This window comes from Armigeres subalbatus, chromosome 2 (assembly GCF_024139115.2).
Source record: "Armigeres subalbatus isolate Guangzhou_Male chromosome 2, GZ_Asu_2, whole genome shotgun sequence".
In the NCBI taxonomy this organism is placed as follows: domain Eukaryota; kingdom Metazoa; phylum Arthropoda; class Insecta; order Diptera; family Culicidae; genus Armigeres; species Armigeres subalbatus.
The window spans coordinates 92646633-92666670 of NC_085140.1; the positions used below are offsets into that span (position 1 = coordinate 92646633).

At 40.3% G+C, this 20038-nt stretch overlaps 2 protein-coding genes across 2 annotated transcripts in view; one reads left to right on the forward strand and one right to left on the reverse strand.

Moving 5' to 3' along the window:
* Positions 1–19062, forward strand: part of LOC134209981 (uncharacterized) — a 209805-nt gene extending 190743 nt beyond the window's left edge. Inside the window, exons 6-10 of the mRNA XM_062686000.1 lie at positions 869–1009; positions 1282–1351; positions 1458–1621; positions 17827–18025; positions 18443–19062. Of these exons, the coding sequence (XP_062541984.1) occupies positions 869–1009; positions 1282–1351; positions 1458–1621; positions 17827–18025; positions 18443–18623 (755 nt within the window). The 3' untranslated portion in view covers positions 18624–19062. The remainder of the gene's footprint in view (positions 1–868; positions 1010–1281; positions 1352–1457; positions 1622–17826; positions 18026–18442) is intronic.
* Positions 19063–19514: 452 nt separating this feature from the next.
* The window catches only part of LOC134209982 (apyrase-like), a 73695-nt gene continuing 73171 nt past the window's right edge, over positions 19515–20038 (reverse strand). The window contains exon 4 of the mRNA XM_062686001.1: positions 19515–20026. Coding sequence (XP_062541985.1) covers positions 19575–20026 — 452 coding nt within the window. The 3' untranslated portion in view covers positions 19515–19574. The remainder of the gene's footprint in view (positions 20027–20038) is intronic.

Consider the following 20038-nt stretch of genomic DNA (forward strand, 5'->3'; position numbering starts at 1 on the left):
GTTTGAAACATTATTTTCCTGGACGTCAACTATCATTGGTTCCAACTATGATAGAATTGGTTTGCCAGTGTAGAGATGAAATTCCAGTTGGCAGAAACTAGAGCGCACATCAATTTTATTTTTCATTTTTCTTATTTGTTCGTTAGTTTGTTTCGATTGATTGCCTACCAATGGAAAATGTCAGACAGGCATGCCAATTATTATCCGTTTGTAAGTTGTCAACAACAAAAAAAACTTCTATGCAAGCAACGATGGTAACCCACCAGCGAAATCGGATGCACGTTTCTGGCGACCAAGGACTAATTGATGGAAGTACTCGGGAAGCATGTTCCGATAAAGCTTCGGGTGGCATTGGATTTGTTTACGCTGAATTGGTACGCCCAACAAGAGCAATCAATATGGGTACTGACCGGTTCCGCTGATTGTGATTGGAGGAGGAAGCATGGCAGTGGGATGGTATCAACGGTACAGAATTTTGATTAGCTTTTTTTGAGATTGAATGCTAAATAATGATGACATAAATTTTAATAGTTGTTGTCAATATGATATTTGGGGTAATTGAACCTATAGTGGATCTTCAGAAGTTATTTTATGCAAAACATAGAGCATTGTGAGTTTGAGCAATAACAACTGATCTCTTAATTATGTGTCAAGTATGTCCTTGACCAATTTCTAGTACTGTACAGCTTTTGTCAACTTGTGTACGAATCACGTTTTTCCCAGAAATTCAAGGACAGAACGTTCAGAATTGCTTACTAATTCGCAAAATCTTGCTATTTTCTAAAGAAAGAAATCGATTGATAGAAATTGTTCCAAGTGTTCGATCGCCTCTCAACTATGGTGTTTATATGAGATGTATTAATTCTAGGTCTCTCAGATGTTGTAAACATGTTGATCACAAAGTGCCGGAGTTTGGTAATTGACCCCAAGAACAATCTCGGTTTCACCCCACTAATGAAGGCTGCTCTCCAAGGAAGGACTCGATGTGCCAAGTTGCTACTATTTGCTGGTAAGTTCACTTTACTCATGTATCAGCCGCATAATTAAGAACGACAGATTTCACAATTAGAATTATATATGCAATTTATGACACGTTAAGTTATCAATCCACGTTTTTTGGTATCAGATATTTTAAAATCGTCAGGAAAAAAATGTTTCTTTCTCACCAAAATCATCAACAAATGCCATTATAATTATCCTATAAGAACCGTTCGCTGTTGTGCAAAAGTTATTCTCCATTGAAAACTGTCTTCGTTTATTCCCTCGAAACCATTCGGATAGGGGCATCTCCGGTCGAGACGGACACCGGCAGGGGCTTCCGGGCTGAGCAGTGGGCCCGTTTCTGCGGAAGGTAATATTTGCTCTACCACCATACTGGCCGGGAAGGCGTTCCTCTTCGGCGTGGGGTGGTGAGTGAGTGATTTTTTTTAGTAAATTTTTGATTTATCACCTTACAGACACACGTGTGCCGAAACGATAGAACAGTGTGCCCGGGCACGGCTGCTGGATAAGTCAGCGCCCTGTGGCAAGTGGTCACACGACATTGTGCTTCCCGGAGATAGTAACGCACTGAAGGCGGCCAGGAGCAGCAGCATCGCGGGACAGACAGCCAACCAAAATGGTAAGGGATTCTTGATAGATATTTGTTTATAATAATTATTATGAAGAAAAGTTTCAGAATAAGGGTCCATTTTTCTTCTCTCCGTATTGAATACTTATTAAGGCTGTAGCCCAATCCATTAGCACCACATGTCAGAAAAAAATTTGGCGGCAACTTTATAGTGACTAAATCTGGCCACAAATGAATTATCGTAAGGGTGGTCTAACCGGTAATACCGAAACCGGTAATACCGGTATTACCGGCCAATTTTGAGTACCGACAATACCGGTTTTAGAGACAGAAAATACCGGTTTTTTCGGTATTTCAAATTTTGCTGTTGGTATAAAAAATCTCGAATAGTTTTCATTTAAGCTTAAGATTCACCGTGCCTCAAACACTTACAACAATTGAATGCCGCAAAAATCGATCGTCATCGTCATTAATCATACGTGTTGCTCCATTCTTTTACCCATATGTCCAATTGCTAATTACTTTTTTCTTCAATGAAATTGTGAAAACGGTTAAGGTCAGACGTTGCAAGCAAATCACTCGCAACGAGCATTTTGCTCGCAGAAGGTGACATCTGTAAAATATTTGCATGTCTGACTACACTTAAAGTGATTGCATGCAAACAAATGCCAACTCACAAGCAAACGCTCGCTTGCATTAGTGCTGGCCAATGAGCAGCTCGAAGTAGCTCGAAGTTCGTCCCATCCCTCTCATGCCCATTTGTTAACAAAAAAAAACCAGATTAATCAACCTAGCGGTGATGGCGCCTTTCTCGCGTAAAAAGGTAATAAATGTAGCCTTTACGCTTACACCTCGATGATGTACAAGAAAGGAAAAACAGTTACACCGTCTAATGTTATGATAGATAATTTACACTAGTAGACGACAGATGGCGCTGCCAAAAGTTTCTCGAATTTCCTATGTTCGAATTTTGACTTTCGGACAATTTCATGGTACTATGAAACTGAACGAAGAGCATACTTACGCCTAAATGCGTGCAACACGAGCATCTTTATAGTACGATGAAACGCTTAATGGGAGCAAGCCACGGATAAACTGTAAAAATATTCATAGATGCAAGGCATTTTTCATAACACATTATTGTTCTATGTGACTATGTCTCATCACTATTTTAATATTATCTATTTTTTGCAATTTGCAATTATTATGAAATTCAATAGTGATCAACAGCGTTTTAGTCTCTGTCGGATGCAACTTGTTGCAAGAAAATCGGTTAAGAGTTTCTATGTGAAAATTTGGCTAATGTTTTTTATGGCATTTTGTGCACACACACGCACACACATACACACACACACACACGCACACACGGACAGACAGACATTTGTTCAGCTCATTGAGCTGAGTCGAATGGTATATAACACTATGGGTCTCCGGGACTTCTATCAAAAGTTCGAATTTGGAGTGAAATGATAGCCTTTCGGTACAACTTTGTTGTACGAGAAAGGCAAAAAGAACGAGAAGGACGGGGCTACTTCGAGCTGCGCATTGGACAGCATTATTGTGTGACTGCTAAGCGTTAAAAAATTGCAACTAGCAGAAACTCAATTGCGCTTGCTATTGCAGCACTAGCAAATTTTTCACTCGCAAAAGTAAAAACGTTTTCAGGTGGCAGTGTTGCACTGCAAAAATAGGAATGAAATAAGATTTTGTGGCCGAAAAACAAGTTTTCCGTTTTGGTTTGTATTTGCATGAGAGTAAATCTGACATTTGCTAAAAGTGAGAAGCTGCTACGTGTGACTGCAATTGGCCCTGACGAAAGCGAGGAAACAAAATGGGGGTCGGCTGATGCTTTTTTATTTCACCCAGCAAGGGATATAGGACGTCAATTTTAAAATGCTTATTAAAGCGTTAAAACACATTTTAGCCGAAAATTGTTCATTTTTTGGGTTAGAAATTTACTTTACTTTTATATAGGTAACACGAAAGTTGAATTATTTCGATATCAAAAACATGTGTAGATAAGGAGCCTAACATGTAGTTTTTCAAAATTCTAACTATATGTATTTAAAAGTTTTCAACATATCACTGTTAATAACATTTTGAAAGAATATTAAAATATACTTTCTATACTTCACCATGTTGAAAAACAGTGATTTCACGCACACGTCCGTCGCCGCTAGATGGCAACAGCGCGGCTGCGTCAAAGCGAATTGCGAGTGCTCTCAGAAATAATTCGCTCGCACGAGTGATTTGCTTGCAACGTCTGACGGAGCCTTTAGTGCCGTAGTAGTTCTCTTCTGGAGATCACATGTGAAAAATGATTTGCTGCAAAAATATGTCCGTTCTGAATTCGGAAAAGAACTTGTATTGGTGCTATTGGTGGCTGACACTAAGCTGTTATCCATGCTCGAACGGTTCTAAGAGTTTCAGGAGACCGTTCAAAAAACTTTGATCGATTTGAAGCTGCAATCCAAACTTATCTTTTGTGGTTATGATTTTCATTTTCGGTAGCATGGCTTCCCAAAGTTGGGGGGTCGCGACCCCCTTCCATAAGATTTACACAGGCTGGGGGGTCGCGACCCACCACTTTGGGAAACTATGCGGTAGGTGAAATAATTCAAGCCCTCGAACCTGTTCAAGCTGCTGTGAAACTACTCTGCCGACGTGGCAATTATCAATAAAGCCAAAGAAATTTCCGCCGTTGCGATGCTCTCAATGAATTCAAGAGCTATCAGAATACGCTGATTTGTTTTCTTTTGTTTGTTAACCTTGCCGAAAAATAATTCATCAGACATGTTTTTGGCATTTTCATCAAGACATCCATCTTTGATTAAGCAAGTGGATGAGATCTTGAAGTGTCTAATCATTCGTGCATCAGAGCAGAATGCATTAGCAGTGACCAAAACTGACGACCGGTTGCTTTATTGGTGATTGAATTACGTTGGCGCCAAGATTCTTGTAAGCAATTCGTAAAGAATTCTCCTACTATGAATCTATATGGATTAAAGACAAGTACTTGAGACTGATTTTCGACGCTCTTGGAACCATTCGTCCAACTTTGATTGAACCAGATAAGGCATTATCAGCAGCTGGTAAAATTGTTGACAAAATTTGAAGCGGATTAGGAGATGAATTGCTCAGTATGTTACTTACTTGATACTTGATGGGCTACAGCTCTTCGATGAACCTACGCCGAATGGAGCATCCTTCTCCACTGGACACGATTCTGGGCCAATCGCTTCCAGTCGCCCTGAACATTGAGCGCCCTCAGGTCCTCTTCAACTGCAAAAAGTCATCGTGTACGCGGCCTTTCACGAAGCCTGCGGCCTCTTCCGGGTTCTCTACTAAATATTATCTTCGCTTGACGTTCTTCCGACATACGAACAACGTGACCAGCCCACCGTAATCTGCCGTGTTGTATACGCTTAATAATATCCAGCCCTTTATGCACCTGGTACAGTTCGTGATTCATGCGACGCCGCCAGATACCGTTCTCCTGTTTACTGCCGAGTATTGTCCGCAGCACGCTCAGTATGTTATGTCTACTTAAATTTCACTTTGCCCAGCTCAACAAGAAATAGTTTTTAAATATTGTTTTTTGCCCAAAAGTTCAAACCAAAGGTTTTTTTATTTCTGAAATTTTCACAAATACAGGTTTTTTACCGGTATTACCAGTATTGACTCCACCAAATACCGAATACCGGTATTCGTCAAAAATAGCCAATACCGACCACCATTCGTAACCCATGTGAAACACGTGTGCTGCTAGGGCAGCAGCCCAATCCATTAGGGGAAGGTGGAGTTACTTGATCCCTTGAGAGACTTGAACAGATGGGTTTATCGAGAACCAAAGTAGTTTTGTACTAGTGTATTTTTAGTATATGTCCTCTAGACCAGTGGTTTTCAAACTGCGATACATGAACTCCTGGGGGTACCTTCGCTGGCCCTAGGGGGTGGCTCAGACAATAATTCGTGATGGCGGATGTATTAAAATTTCAATCAAAACTTATTCAACCGTCTAAGACTAGTTAAGTAACTCCATTTAATTCCACGAATTATTTCGATATCTTTACTGATACGTATTTCGACCACAACTGTGTGGTCGTCTTCAGTGTCTCGTACTTGACTCGACAACCTGTTCATTTTTTTGGTAGGCTCAGTCGTGTGTGACACTTTGCGGAGCCGCAATTCTCAAGTATGATATTTTTTACATGGTATGATATCCCAAGTAACATTCAAACAGCACTTTGGCATTCGATGATATTTATTGTGGTTTTATTACGACTATTACGACTATGAAAGTTACTTTAAATACAATCAGCTGCACATGAGATCAATTGGCATTTGGCAATTGGCACAGATTGCTACAATCAGGAATGCAGAATAAAAAACAAAACAAAAATAGTTGGACAGTGAAGTCGAGTGATGAAAGCAGAACATATAATTCTTACAACAGATATCACTATGCTGCGTGCTCAAAATTTCACTATGTTACGTGCTTATTCGAAATATGCATGCTGACACATTTTCAGCTTCGTAAATTTTCCCAATATCGAATTTTGCCTTTCCAAAATCGCGAGGTTACATATTGGGAAAAGACAAAAGTATGACGTAATAACGCGCTCAGTCACATTCATAGTTTTCATTGACAGTGGCTCAATGTGCTTTTTTATTTCCGATTCACTGCCATTGCTATCACAAGACATAACTAGCAAAGTATTCTATTTTTTACTTACGTGTATTTATAAATTCGAAGTTTTAAATCGTAACTTCCATCCACCCAAGTTGTTTTTTGTTTGTTTTGAAAACTTGAGCTGTCAAATTCTCTCTCATTATGGCCATCATATATGTTGAGAAATGACTAAAAGGCATTTGTAACGGCCAGTTGATCAAGCACATAAGCCATTCTGCATGTAAATCAGCCTCCTTAATGTCGCATTTAAACATTATATTTTTATTGTTGATTTCATTAATACAAGACAATTTGAACAAATGGATCTCGAAAAATCGTCTCGAATACCATAGCCATATTGTTTTTCACTACACATCTGTTGAGACTTTTGAGTTCAAATATGTTTTTTTTTTTAAATGCATTACATTTATGATTACATACAATATTTTATATACGGAACAGCTACGAATGATAATAATAAATAAATAATTATTATTTAACAGAAAAGTATAAATTTATTATTATTGTGTTTTCGAAAAATAATTGTTAAAAAGAGATTTACTATGAGCGCGTCAATTATATCGGTGTCTCGCACCAAATGACATAATAAATCTAATTAGGCACTAAAAAGGGATGTACCATACGTCAACTATGATTTAATTATGTTTATCCATAAATATTTTATTTCAGTTTTTCTTTATGGTATTTAATCGTTGCATATACAATAAACTTTAATTTATTTGGTTGCAACTGAACGTATTTTTTTAATCACGAGATTGTTCAAATAAAGCCAGATCTAGAGAATTCCGCAGGCAACGAGATCAAGCGGTTTAAAGCGGTCCTTCTTACATTTACCCTTCAAAACCATTGCAAGGGTGGGCCAACTAGGCAAATACTACTCTTCAAGGGGTTTTGGCGTAAGCTATGGATTCGGGTTTTACTCTTGTAGTAAATCATAAATCTTAAAAAATTTCTTGGGATGATTCTATTATTGGTATGAAGAGGTCAATAATTGCCCTCATAGAATTAGGTATATTAAATAATTTCAAAAAACGATCCACAAGCTCCTTAAAGGATATCAATCCTCGCTTGGATGAGATTCTTATCTTGGAAGTGCGAGTAGCACTGCTCAGAAATATTCCTTGACTGATGTTTATTTGTAAAATCATTTTTAGGCAACGGCGGGAATGTCTTACTGCAACATGGGTCAACATTTTGGCAAGCTTCTAGGGATGATTTTTTGTTTTCTTACGGCGCAATTTTCGGGTACGTGTACCTCCGCTGAATCATCTATATCGGCTACATCAGAGTCCGATTCGTCAATAGAAATGACATCATAAAAATAACTTACTTGAACGGCAGCTGAAATGGCAGTCGTTGCGTTGGCAGTTGCGGATGTGTCTTGCGACTTCACCATTTCTGCATACGACTGCTTAGAGCGCTGTACTAACGAACGATTCACCTTTTGGGTGCGCTTTTTGAACACCGGGCATTCTTGCAAACCATGGGGAGGGTTCATGCCACAATAAGCGCTTTTTGTAGCTTGTGGTTGGCAGGACTCCTCCCCATGCTTTTCAAAACATTTGCCACAACAGGGCATGTTGTCGCAAAACTCGGCAGTGTGCCCCAACTGTTTGTAGTTGGTACAATTGAAAACCCTGGGTACAAAAAGACGCACCGGAAACAACATGTTTTCCCGTAGCGAACCTGATTTCAAATTTACTTTTTTACTATTTACCATAGCTGCTAAATGCAATTCTTTGCAATCCAGAATGTCCATGGTAGATTCTAAAGCATTCTTCAAACGACCTTTCTCTGCACGAGCATTCTTCAAACGACCTTCCTTGCAATTCAGGCTCGCTGCGTTGATAACATCTTCAATTTCGACATCCCGCGAGGGCACATAAACCAAATATTCTACACTATACAGTTGGTCTTTTGCGATAGCATTTGCATCCTGATATGCAGATGCAGTAACACTTAGTTTGTTCCAGTTAATCTGATTGAAATCAGTTTTCGGAAAACGACGCGTCAAGTCACGTTTGATTCCTAGAAAATCAAGGCTTTTTACTTTCTGCCGAAAGTAAGCAACCCTGGGGCCGGTAAAGTAACGAGCAAGTATAAACCAAAGGTTTTTTAAGGAATTAAGACCCGGAGAATAAAAAGTTGTGAACATTCTGATCTGAAATTAACTGAAATCATAATTTCAGAAAATGGCGGTACTATTGTTGTTTCGCTCAGTGTATGCTATTTCAATCCTTGAAGGCGCAAGGCGTTTTTTTAGAAATTGTAGAAAATACTTTTAACGTCATGAATTCTTTATTTATTTCATTAACAATTTATCCTAGAGTAGCGCGATTTTTTCTATATCATTGCTGACACTAACTTTGAAGTTAATTCGCAGTTCTCACTCATCTATGACCGTAGGAGGCCACCAAGCGGCCTTCCGGAAAATCCGCAACGTTCGTAAAAATGGTTATTTTGGAAAGTTCGTCCTACAGCAGCGCATTTTTTTCTAATCAGTTTCTGACGGTGATCCTAGGAATAATACACAGTTCTTACTCTGCTATAACCGCCAGTGGCCACCAGACGGCCTTCCGTATAATCCGGAACGTCCGTAAAAATGGTCATTTTGGAAAGTTTGTCCTAGAGCAGCGCATTTTTTCTTTACTATTTCTAACAATAACCTTGGAATTAATTCGCAGTTCTCACTCACCCGTAAGTGACCACCAGATGGCCTTCCGTATAATCCGGAACGATCGTAGAAATGATCTTCGGTGATATTTGAGTTAATATACAGCTCTTACTCCGCCCTTACTCCGCAGTGACCATAAGACGGCCTTCCGGAGAACCCGGAACGTCCGTAAAATTTGTCATTTTATGAAGTTTGTCCTAGAGCAATTTTTTCTTAACCATTTCTGACGGTGATTTTTGAGTTAGCTCTTACTCTGCTATGACCGCATTGGCCACCAGACAGTCTTCTGGAGAATCCGGAACATCGGTAAAAATTCTTATTTTGGGAAGTTCGTCCTGGAGCAGCGGATTTTTTTTTCAAAACCATTTCAAACGGTGATATTTGAGCTTATATACAGCTCTTAATATGCTATGACACCAAGTGGCCACCAAACCGCCTTCTGGATAATCTTGAACGTCCGTAAAAATGGTCATTTCGGAAAGTTTGTCCTAGAGCAGTGCATTTTTTTCTAAACCATTTCTGACGGTGCTCTTCGACTTAATACACAACATTTACTCTGCTATGACCTCTGTGGCCACCAGACGGCTTTCTGGAGAATCCGGAGCATCCGTAAAACTGGTCATTTGGTAAAGTTCGTCCTAGAGCAGGGCAAATTTCTGACGGTGATTTTGCAAATATTTCACAGTTCTTATTCAGCCACAACTGCAGGTGGCCACCAGACGTCCTTCCGGATTATTCGGAACGTCCGTAAAATGGTTATTTTGGATAGTTCGTCCTAGAGTAGGGCTGCCCAACGTACGGCTCGCGGGCCGGATGCGGCCTTTGGCTCCATTTTTTGTGGCCCGCGGCGTGTAAAAAAAATACTTCATAACCAATTTCCCGAAAGCTTTTCAATCTGGCATGGGATGCTCCTTCTCATTATTTATTTATAAATACTGTAGGTTATTACTTATTACTGATTAAACAATAAAATCTGGGCAAACACGGAGTTGAACAATGCAGCACAGGCCAGTTCTGCTGTTAAAAAAATTTTGGCATTACGGATGAAACCTCTCCATGACGGAGAGCTTGTTAGAGAATCTATATCGGCTGTCAGCTTCAGTAGCATTAGTTTGTCGTAAAGCACGATGAAGAGTTACAGTTCTCACAAGAGATTTGAAAATTACGTTACGTGAAAAAGCCACCTGCTTCTGATTCTACCTGCAAACGATGAAAATACTTACTGTAAAAAACAAGGTACATATAGCTGTCTTCATAGGGGGAATTTATGAAAACTACCACTTATTCAGAATTATGTGGACGGAAATGGAAGCAGAATACGGAGATTTGTTGTGTTAGTTCGTTGGCTAAACCATGATACCTTGCTTAAGAGCGAAGAAAAACACATTATTTTTACAAGACAAAGCAAAACCAATACCCAAGCTGCATGATCCTGAATGGGTGAGTGGCTTGGCCTTTATAGTACATGTCACTAAACATCTCAATGACTTGAACATAAAGCTGCAAGTCAGGGATCAATACGTTGAACTTTTACTATCCAACATGCAAACTATTAAAACAAAATTGAAACAATTAGGCACAATTGATTGTCGATAACTAATACTAATCTACCCCAATCCGGTAGATAACAGTTCCTGCAAATCTGTTGAATATGCTGGTAAACTCGAAGCCTTTCGACAGTACTTTTCAAGCCTCTTCGCTAATTTTTGAGAACACTGTTCCTCAACACCGTTTACTGATGCAAATGCACCTGGAATGTTTCAAATGGAGATAATTGACCTCGAATGCAACAACGAGCTCAAATCTAAATTTCATAAAGACAGTTCTCTTGTAAGATATTTTCTCTCCCCAGAAGAAAAGAAAAGAAAATAAGCACACACACAAAAAAAATTGCTTAAACGCAGTTATATTGTGTTTAATTTTTCCTTTAAAAAAATAGCCAATCTGTTAAACTAAATCCCATTCTGAAAAAATGGTAAAATACATGGTTATTTTCAAAATGTTAAAAAAAATATGTACCGAATATTTCCTAACCCACCAGCAAGTGGTTAATTTGAAAATTGGCCCGTGGCTTGAAAAATGTTAGGCAGGCCTGTCCTAGAGTATCGCAATTTTTTTCTAAGCCATTTTTGATGGTGGTCTTAGTGTTAATTCCCAGTTCTTACTCTGCAATGGCCGCAGGTTGCTACCAGATGGCCTTTCCGCAAATCTGGAAATTCCAAATAACAGTAAATGACGGCACCTTTAAATCCCACATATCCTGGGATATCTAACAAAACCCATATATCATCACCCAGCGGAAGTAATCCAAACTAAAGGGGTCGTTCAAAATGATGTCACCGATTTTAGGGGAGATAGGGTCCAAGATTTTGTGTCAATACATATACTAGGTATACAAGAAAGCGAGTCTCTCACATACACTAACGCCGCCTTACGGCTGAATTCTGAACTAAACAGTTTCTCAACATATTGGTTTCCAATCCTCGAACAACTTTGTAGAAGACGTAAACTTCCTAAATCCCATAAATCCCGAGATCATTCCGTGCCGATAGTTCGAACGAGCCAGACGTGTGTGCTGTGTCTCATCGCGGGTTTTGTTCGGTAGTGCGTGTCTATTGTGTGGTGCCTACCTACGGATCCAAGGCGATTACTGTCGGCGAGCGAAGTAGCTGCTTCTGGCGACGCCAGTGAAGCAGGTTATTGTTTCTGCTGCTACCTACAGCAGCAGCGCAGATAAGTGGAAGGCATTGTTTTATTGTTCTCCCATCTCTCTGATACAGAGTGGGATTAATTATAATACATTTAATTAGTTTTTTTATATTTTTTCTAATTTGCTATTAGTTCTAAGTTAGTATAAGAATTAATAGTCCTTCCACCTTGCGAGGTGAGAATGGAGGCAGAGACTATGGGGGCGGTAGTCCTCTGAAAGATGTCCGCACACGATTGTACCATGCGGCTTCGCCTGGGCCTTGGGTTGTTTACTTTCGGCAGAAAGTGAAAAGTCTAGACTTTCTCGGCATTAAGCGAGATTTGACGCGTCGTTTTACGAAGCTTGATTTTAGTCAGATCAACAGGAACAAGCTACGAATCACCGCACCTACATATCAGGTGGCGAACGAAATTGCTAAAGACAAGGCCTACAATGTTGAATATTTGGTTTATGTCCCCTCGCGGGAGGTCGAAATCGAAGGTGTGATCAACGCAGCGAGCCTGACTTGCAAGGATGTACTTGCGGGAAAAGGCCGCTTAAAGAACGCAATGGAGTCTACCGTGGATATCCTGGATTGCAAGGAATTGCATTCAGCAACCATGGTAGATGGCAAATAGGTATATTCTAAGTCAGGCTCGTTTCGGGTGACATTTGCCGGTTCGATTCTCCCAAAATATGTCGATTTAGAGAATATGTTGTTTCCGGTGCGTCTTTTTGTACCAAGGGTATTTAATTGTACCAATTGCAAACAACTTGGTCACACTGCCGAGTTTTGTGACAACAAACCACGTTGTGGTAAATGTTTCGAAAGACATCGGGAGGAATCCTGCCAGCAACAAGCCACAAAATGTGCTTATTGCGGTATGGCTCCTGCCCATGGTTTGCAAGATTGCCCGGTGTACAGAAAGCGCACCCAAAAGGTGAAGCGCTCGTTGGTACAGCGCTCAAAGCAGACTTATGCGGAAATGGTTAAAGCGCAAGACACATCCGCCGATACCACTGCAAAGGCTGCTGTTTCAGCTACCGTTCAAGTAAGTGATTATTATGATTCCATATGCATTGACGAATTGGACTCTGACACAGCTGATATGGATGATTCTACGGAGGTACACGTGCCCGAAAAGAGGAAGCAACCGTCTTCCCCGGGATCGCGCCGTAAGAAATCAAAAGTCATCCATAAAAGCTTGCCCAAATCTGAAGGCAATGGGGGATTATTTAAAATCCTGAAGCAACCTGTCTTCACTGCTTCTTTGGATCCATCTTGCAGCAAGACATTCCCGCCATTGCCCAAAACCGATGTTTCCAAGAAACATCCGGCTAGGAGAATCAATGAAAAAAAAACTTCAATTCGTTCTTCCCAAAAAAGTACTCCGTCCAAGCGAGGATTGATCTCCTTTAAGGACCTTGTGGACCGTTTTTGAATTTATTCAATATTCCGAATTCATTGAGGCCAATCATTGACCTCTTTATACCAACAGTGGAAAGTTATCTGAAGCAATTGACTGTTTCATGGCCCCTTCTTGCAGGAATTGTATCTTTCGATGGATAATACGGCTATTACACAAGATACAATCACTGTGCTGCAGTGGAACTGTCATAGTCTTAAAAATAAATTAGACGTGTTCAAGGTTTTGATTCGCAATTCCGATTGCGATATATTTGCACTCTGTGAAACATGGCTTTCTTCTGAAGATGAAATCAACTTCCACGATTTTAACATTATTCGCCAAGATCGGGATGATCATTATGGTGGCGTTCTTTTGGGGATCAAAAATGCTACTCCTTCTACAGAATTCCCATTCCGACTGTTCCCGGCTTAGAAATCGTCGCATGCCAAGTAAATGTGAAGAATAAAGACCTTTGCATAGCTTCAGTGTACATTCCTCCAAATGCCTCTATTAATCGTCGACATTTTTGGAGCGCAGTCTCCCTCCTATCATCTCCAGTATTGATATTGGGTGATATGAACGCACATGGTATTGGATGGGGCGAAACGTATGACGATTATAGAGCGCCTATTTTCTATGATTTGTGTGACGATTTCAATTTGAATATTTTGAACACTGGTGAAGTAACTCGAATAGGACCAAATGGTCAACAAAGCCGTATTGATCTGTCTTTATGTTCAAATTCACTATCGTTAGATTGCACGTGGAAGGTTATCCAAGATCCCCACGGTAGTGACCATATGCCGATAGTCACCACAATTAAGAGTGGCTATCAACAATCTGAGCCAGTTAATGTTCCTTTCGATCTCACGAAGAACATTGACTGGCAAAAATTTGCATCGGCGGTAAAAATTGGTATTGAATCAACTGATACTCTTCCCCCTTTGGATGAATATCGATTCCTTACTGAGTTGATTCAAAAAAGCGCACTAGAAGCTCAGAAACGACGCGTTCCAAGTACATCTGTCATAAGAAGACCAGCCACTCCTGGATGGGATGATGAATGTACTAAGTTGTATTCTGAGAAATCTGATGCCTTCAAGGCCTTCCGTAAATACGGAAGGTCTGAGCTTTTCGAAGAGTATTTGAGGCTTGAAAGAAAGCTCAAAAATCTTCTCAAGGCTAAAAAACGTAGCTACTGGCGACGTTTTGTCGAGGGACTATCGCGAGAAACCTCAATGACAACACTTTGGAAAACGGCCCGCAACATGCGGAACCGCACTTCCACCAACGAGAGTGAAGAATACTCCAATCGATGGATATTCAACTTCGCAAAAAGGTCTGTCCAGATTCCGTACCAGCAGAACCGCTATTTCGAGAATCAGTCAATGATCCCGGTTCTTTGGGTGGACCATTCACAATGCTGGAACTTTCTATGTCTCTTCTTTCATCGAATAACTCTGCTCCGGGATGCGATAACATCAAATTCAATCTTCTTAAAACCTCCCAGATATCGCAAAAGACGATTACTTGACCTGTACAACTGTTTCATGGAGTACAACATTGTGCCACCTGAATGGCGACAGGTCAAAGTAATAGCTATTCAAAAGCCTGGGAAACCAGCGTCTAATCACAATTCATACCGACCGATTGCCATGCTATCATGCATGAGAAAATTATTGGAGAAAATGATCCTTTCAAGAATCGACCATTGGGTCGAGCAAAATGCATTACTGTCAAATACTCAGTTTGGATTTCGTAAAGGTAAAGGAACAAACGATTGTCTAGCGTTGCTTTCTTCAGATATACAACTGGCTTTTGCGCACAAGGAGCAATTGGCTTCAGTATTCTTGGATATTAAGGGCGCTTTTGATTCAGTTTCCATTGAAGTACTGTCAGACAATCTGCACAGTAATGGATTACCCGTTATTTTGAATAATTTCTTGTACAATTTGTTGTCAGAAAAACAAATGAACTTCACACTCGGCACTCTGACAACTTCCAGAAATAGCTACATGGGCCTTCCCCAAGGATCGTGTTTAAGTCCCTTGCTTTATAATTTCTATGTTAAAGATATTGACAATTGTTTGGAAGGACAATGCACGCTCAGACAACTTGCAGATGATGCCGTGGTCTCTCTAAGAGGTCCAAGTGCAGCTGTCTTGCAAGGACCATTGCAAAGTACCCTAGATAATCTGACTGTTTGGGCCAGACATCTAGGGATCGAGTTTTCACCGCAAAAAACTCAGTTGGTTGTGTTTACTAAGAAGCGGTATCCTGCTCAACTGAAACTCAAGCTGTTGAATGATGACATCAACCAATCTTTATCTTCTAAATACCTTGGGGTCGTGTTTGATTCCAAATGTACCTGGAAACTCCACATTGAGTATTTGATACAAATAAAAAGGATCAAATTTCTACGTTCTATCTCCGGAACATGGTGGGGTGCTCACCCGGAAGACCTCATCAAACTCTATAGAACGACTATTCTCTCTGTTTTAGAGTATGGCTCCTTCTGCTTCCTCTCAGCAGCTGATTGCCACCTGATCAAATTGGAACGAATTCAGTATCGTTGTTTGCGTATTGCCCTTGGCTGCATGCATTCAACGCATAACATGAGCCTGGAGGTGCTTGCTGGAGTCACTCCTTTAAAGCACCGTTACTGGGAGCTCTCACTTAGAATACTCATCAAATGTGGGACAAGTAACACACTTGTCTTACATAACTTCGATAATATGCTTGAACTAACTTGTCGTTCAAGATTCCTGAGAGTTTATCTCAACTACATATCATCAGATCTTTGTCTTCCGTGTTATAATCCACCTCGAGTTCACTTCACCAACGACAGCTCCTCAATTGTATACGATCTGTCCATGAAACATGCTATTCAAGGAATACCAGATCATCTTCGACAAATATCTATTCCCTCACTTTTTTCTGAAAAATATGAACATGTCAGTTGCAACAACAGATATTTCACTGATGGTTCTCGCATCAACGGATCCACTGGCTTCGGTGTTTTCAATGTAACTTCAACCACCTTCCAAAAACTTCAGGAACCGTGTTCGGTTTATGTTGCTGAGCTGGCAGCAATTAACTTCGCTTTGGGGATAATTTCCAATCAGCCCGTAGACCATTATTTCATCTTCTCGGATAGTCTTAGTTCAATCGAGGCACTCCGGTCGATGAAACCAGTTAAGCACGCATCTTACTTTCTTACAAACATAAGAGAGCAGATGCGTGTTTTGGTCGAAAGATCATTCAAGATTACCTTTGTTTGGGTCCCTTCTCACTGTTCAATCTACGGCAATGAGAAGGCAGACTCGCTGGCAAAGGTGGGCGCACAGGAAGGTGAGGTTTATGATAGACAATTCTCGAGCAACGAGTTTTTCCCATTAGTCCGTCAGAGTACTCTTCAAAGTTGGCAAAATAATTGGACACACAACGAACTTGGACGGTGGCTATTTTCTATAGTTCCAAAAGTTTCTGGGCGAGCGTGGTTCAGAGGTGAGGACTTAAGTCGAGGCTTCATTCGCATGATGTCGAGACTTATGTCTAATCACTATTCACTAAACGCACATCTGTACAGAATAAACCTTGTCGATAGCAACTTATGTAGGTGCGGAGCCGGTTATGATGACATCGATCACGTAGTTTGGTCCTGCTCGGAAAATGACGCCTCCAGAGAGCAATTATTGGATACCCTTGTGGCCTGGGGTAAACAACCCTTCAGGGAAGTTCGAGGTGTTTGGGAGATCGTGATGTGGTCTATATGCAGGCCAGTTATAGTTTTCTTTGTGCTTCTGACATCAAAATCTAACATTTTGTTTTTTTTTTTCTTTCTTTTAGTTTTTTTTTTGTTTTTAGTCTCTGCTTTCTGTTCCGTAGAGCACCATAGCTCTGCCATCCGGAAGATGCTCCCAGTCGAACCATTCCTCGAGCACGACGACACGCCACATCGTCCCTGACGCCAAATACCCGGATGAGAAGCTGAAATTCCCTGATCCCAAATCCTTAGCCCTGTCCATCCTTAAACATTGTAAACTAACCTCGAGTCACCACGAGTACGCTGGCTTCTACCCCTCTCTTACTAACTGAAAAATTAAATGATATTGATTGTATATATCACAAAGAACCATGGCTCCGTAAAGTGTTATACACGCCTGAGCCTACCAAATAAATGAACTTGGAAAAAAAAATCCCGAGATATCGCTCCAAACTGGTATTTTCGTACACACTAGCGCCGCTAAGTGGGAGAATTCCAAATCATTTTTTTCTTGACTCATACGGCCGCATAGGATAAAAGATAGATTTTTTTTTCACTACGCCGTGGTTTCTAGAATTGTTATAAGAAATATCGCGCCATTTATTAAGATAATTAGTAATTTTTTCCGGAGGACCAGCAGAAGATCCATTGGACATAAACAATTTCTTCAATGAGAGTATATATCCCCTTTTTTATTTTCCCGAAAAAAATCACGTTGATATCATTTTATTTGGCTTCAATATAACGGATTTTCGGACTGTTGTACTTTTTACAACACGCAAGTTCTCGTGTTATGAAAGTTCATGCGAGTTGCGGAAAGGGGATAATGGGCTCATATTTTTGTACTTCAAATTTGAACTGCCCCTTTAGCTACGCTTCATTACGAGTGAGCGTCATCGGATCACTCTTTCCGTATAATACTTCTATGTCAATCATATTTTTATATAATTCTGAAACTTTTCGGATGAATGTGTGGAGAAAATTCTATGCAAACTAATTTATATCATGTGATTCCTCCATTTTAGGGCTTCGTTCCAAATTCCGCAAAGTATTCCCCTTCAACTTTTCCTCAAAAGACAAACAGGTCACCAAGGAAGTGGACGAAAACTACACCAAAGATTTGGTAAACTATCTCAAATCGGCCACAATCTGCGTCAGCGGCCCAGCCTTGTCTGCCAATAGGAAAATCATCCAGAGCCTTATTCGACCACTAGAAGTGCCAAAGTAAGAATGCTTGAAGTTACATCAACCTCATACAAGTCCTATCCAACCGAATAACCATTTTGCTTGTCGCCTAGCCAAAGTCGAAAACTGCAGAAACGTTAATCATCTGTGCAGCCGCCATAACCTCAACCCGAACATACAATTGAATCGTAGATTTGTATCATCCCCTTGCCTAATGTCAAATGCTTAACGACTCACATTCGTAGGACCACTAGGAATGCTACTAACCAAAGCGCGATACTCAAGCTAATCTACAGCATCAATTATCACCAAGCTAACCGAAACTGCACCATCTCCTTTGCCTAATGCCACATATGACTAACACATGTAGTTTGCCCAGTTCCTACTAATTCAATAGCAAACCAAATTTTGAATCAATGAAAACCAAACATCTACAACATAAAAATCCCTCCGTAGACTAGAAGTGACTTACGCCAACAATAATGCGCTTATCAAAAAGTATGAAGTGGCTGATTGCTCCGGAAGCGGAACCAACATCGATGACCAACAGGATACGATGATGGATGAATCAGTAGATGATAGCCGGCAGTCCTCAACAGTTCCGGTGGCGGCGCCACGAAGCAAAGTGAAATATTAATCTGCACCGTGCACATGCACACACCTATCTAAGTACCGTCAAACGCGCGACAAAAAAAACTACTCAACACCAATTCACATCGCTGCAGTTGAATTCGAAACGAAGAGGATCTACAAAGTCTTGTTTAAATCAATGTAGTTATATGGAATAGAGCAAGTTTAAGGTTCAATGTGCGTAACCGTTTAGTATACCGTACCAAAAAAAATGCATTGTTAAAATATCAAACTGTACAACCGTACCAAGCCATCTCAACGGAGATCTGAACATATGTGAACCATAGCTTGTAAACATACTTATTTGATAACTTGAAGAATTTAAAAGTAAATGAGGAACAATTTTGAACTTTTACTAATAATATTATACTTAGATCTTTGTACTACTGATAGACTGCGCTAGGGAGAACATATTTTTACTGCTTATTAAAGACTATTTACTAAAACTTTTCGGAATATTTCTTCCTACAGTAGGTTTGCATCATTGATTTGCTCTTCGGTAGACTATCGATGAAATCTGGGGACTGCATTGCGCAGCTCGGCTCGACAGCGCTTTCGTATGACAGTTCAAATGGTTTGCTTGTTTGGAGTCGAGATGCACAATGTCACCCTTGGCCTGGTAAGAAATAATGCTCGAAAAGGTAAATCCGTGAACTCTCACTTCCCCCATACTACGATGTACGTATGCTGTTCATATTCTGGCCTTGTATAATGAATAAATTGTCTATATTGAAACTTGTTGGTCGAAACAAATTATTTATCCGAAGAATCATTGGACAGTTGTATATATGAAGGTATAAAAAAAGATTTTTCTAGATTTGAATAACTTTCATTCAACGAATATCTCGGTCACCCTTGTCAAAACAATATCCCCTATTGATTGTTAGGGCCAATACTATATTTTACGATCATGCTACTTTATTTGAATTTATTTCTCAAGCTTGGTGTGCTGTCTATACTATGAATAGATCTCAATCCTGCCGTCGGTTTCCTGCGTCACTGGAGAATGTTGTCGAACGTAGTCTTCAAATGCCACGTTGTCTAGTGGTCCAAGAAGCTTGCTACGTGCACGATCCGAAAATTGAAGGAATCCGTTACCACCACGTGATGTGTAATAGTTTGTTATTACACGATAATACTTCAGAGGATCGAGAGGGCCAAAAAGCGGAAGCTCAAAGTCATTGGAACTGACTTCCAGGGAAACAACTCGCTCCCCCACAGGGTTGGAGACATTGTATTTAACCCGAAGTCCAGACACTTGCATCAAATTAGTTCCAACAAAACTTTCCCCATCCCAAGATTGCGCCACAGACTCCTCCAGGATGTCCAAAAGATAATCACCACGTAGTTCAATGCTAATCAGATTATTCTCATAAGGTAGAACATCCAAAACGTCAGCGTAGGTAATTTCTGTTGGAATAA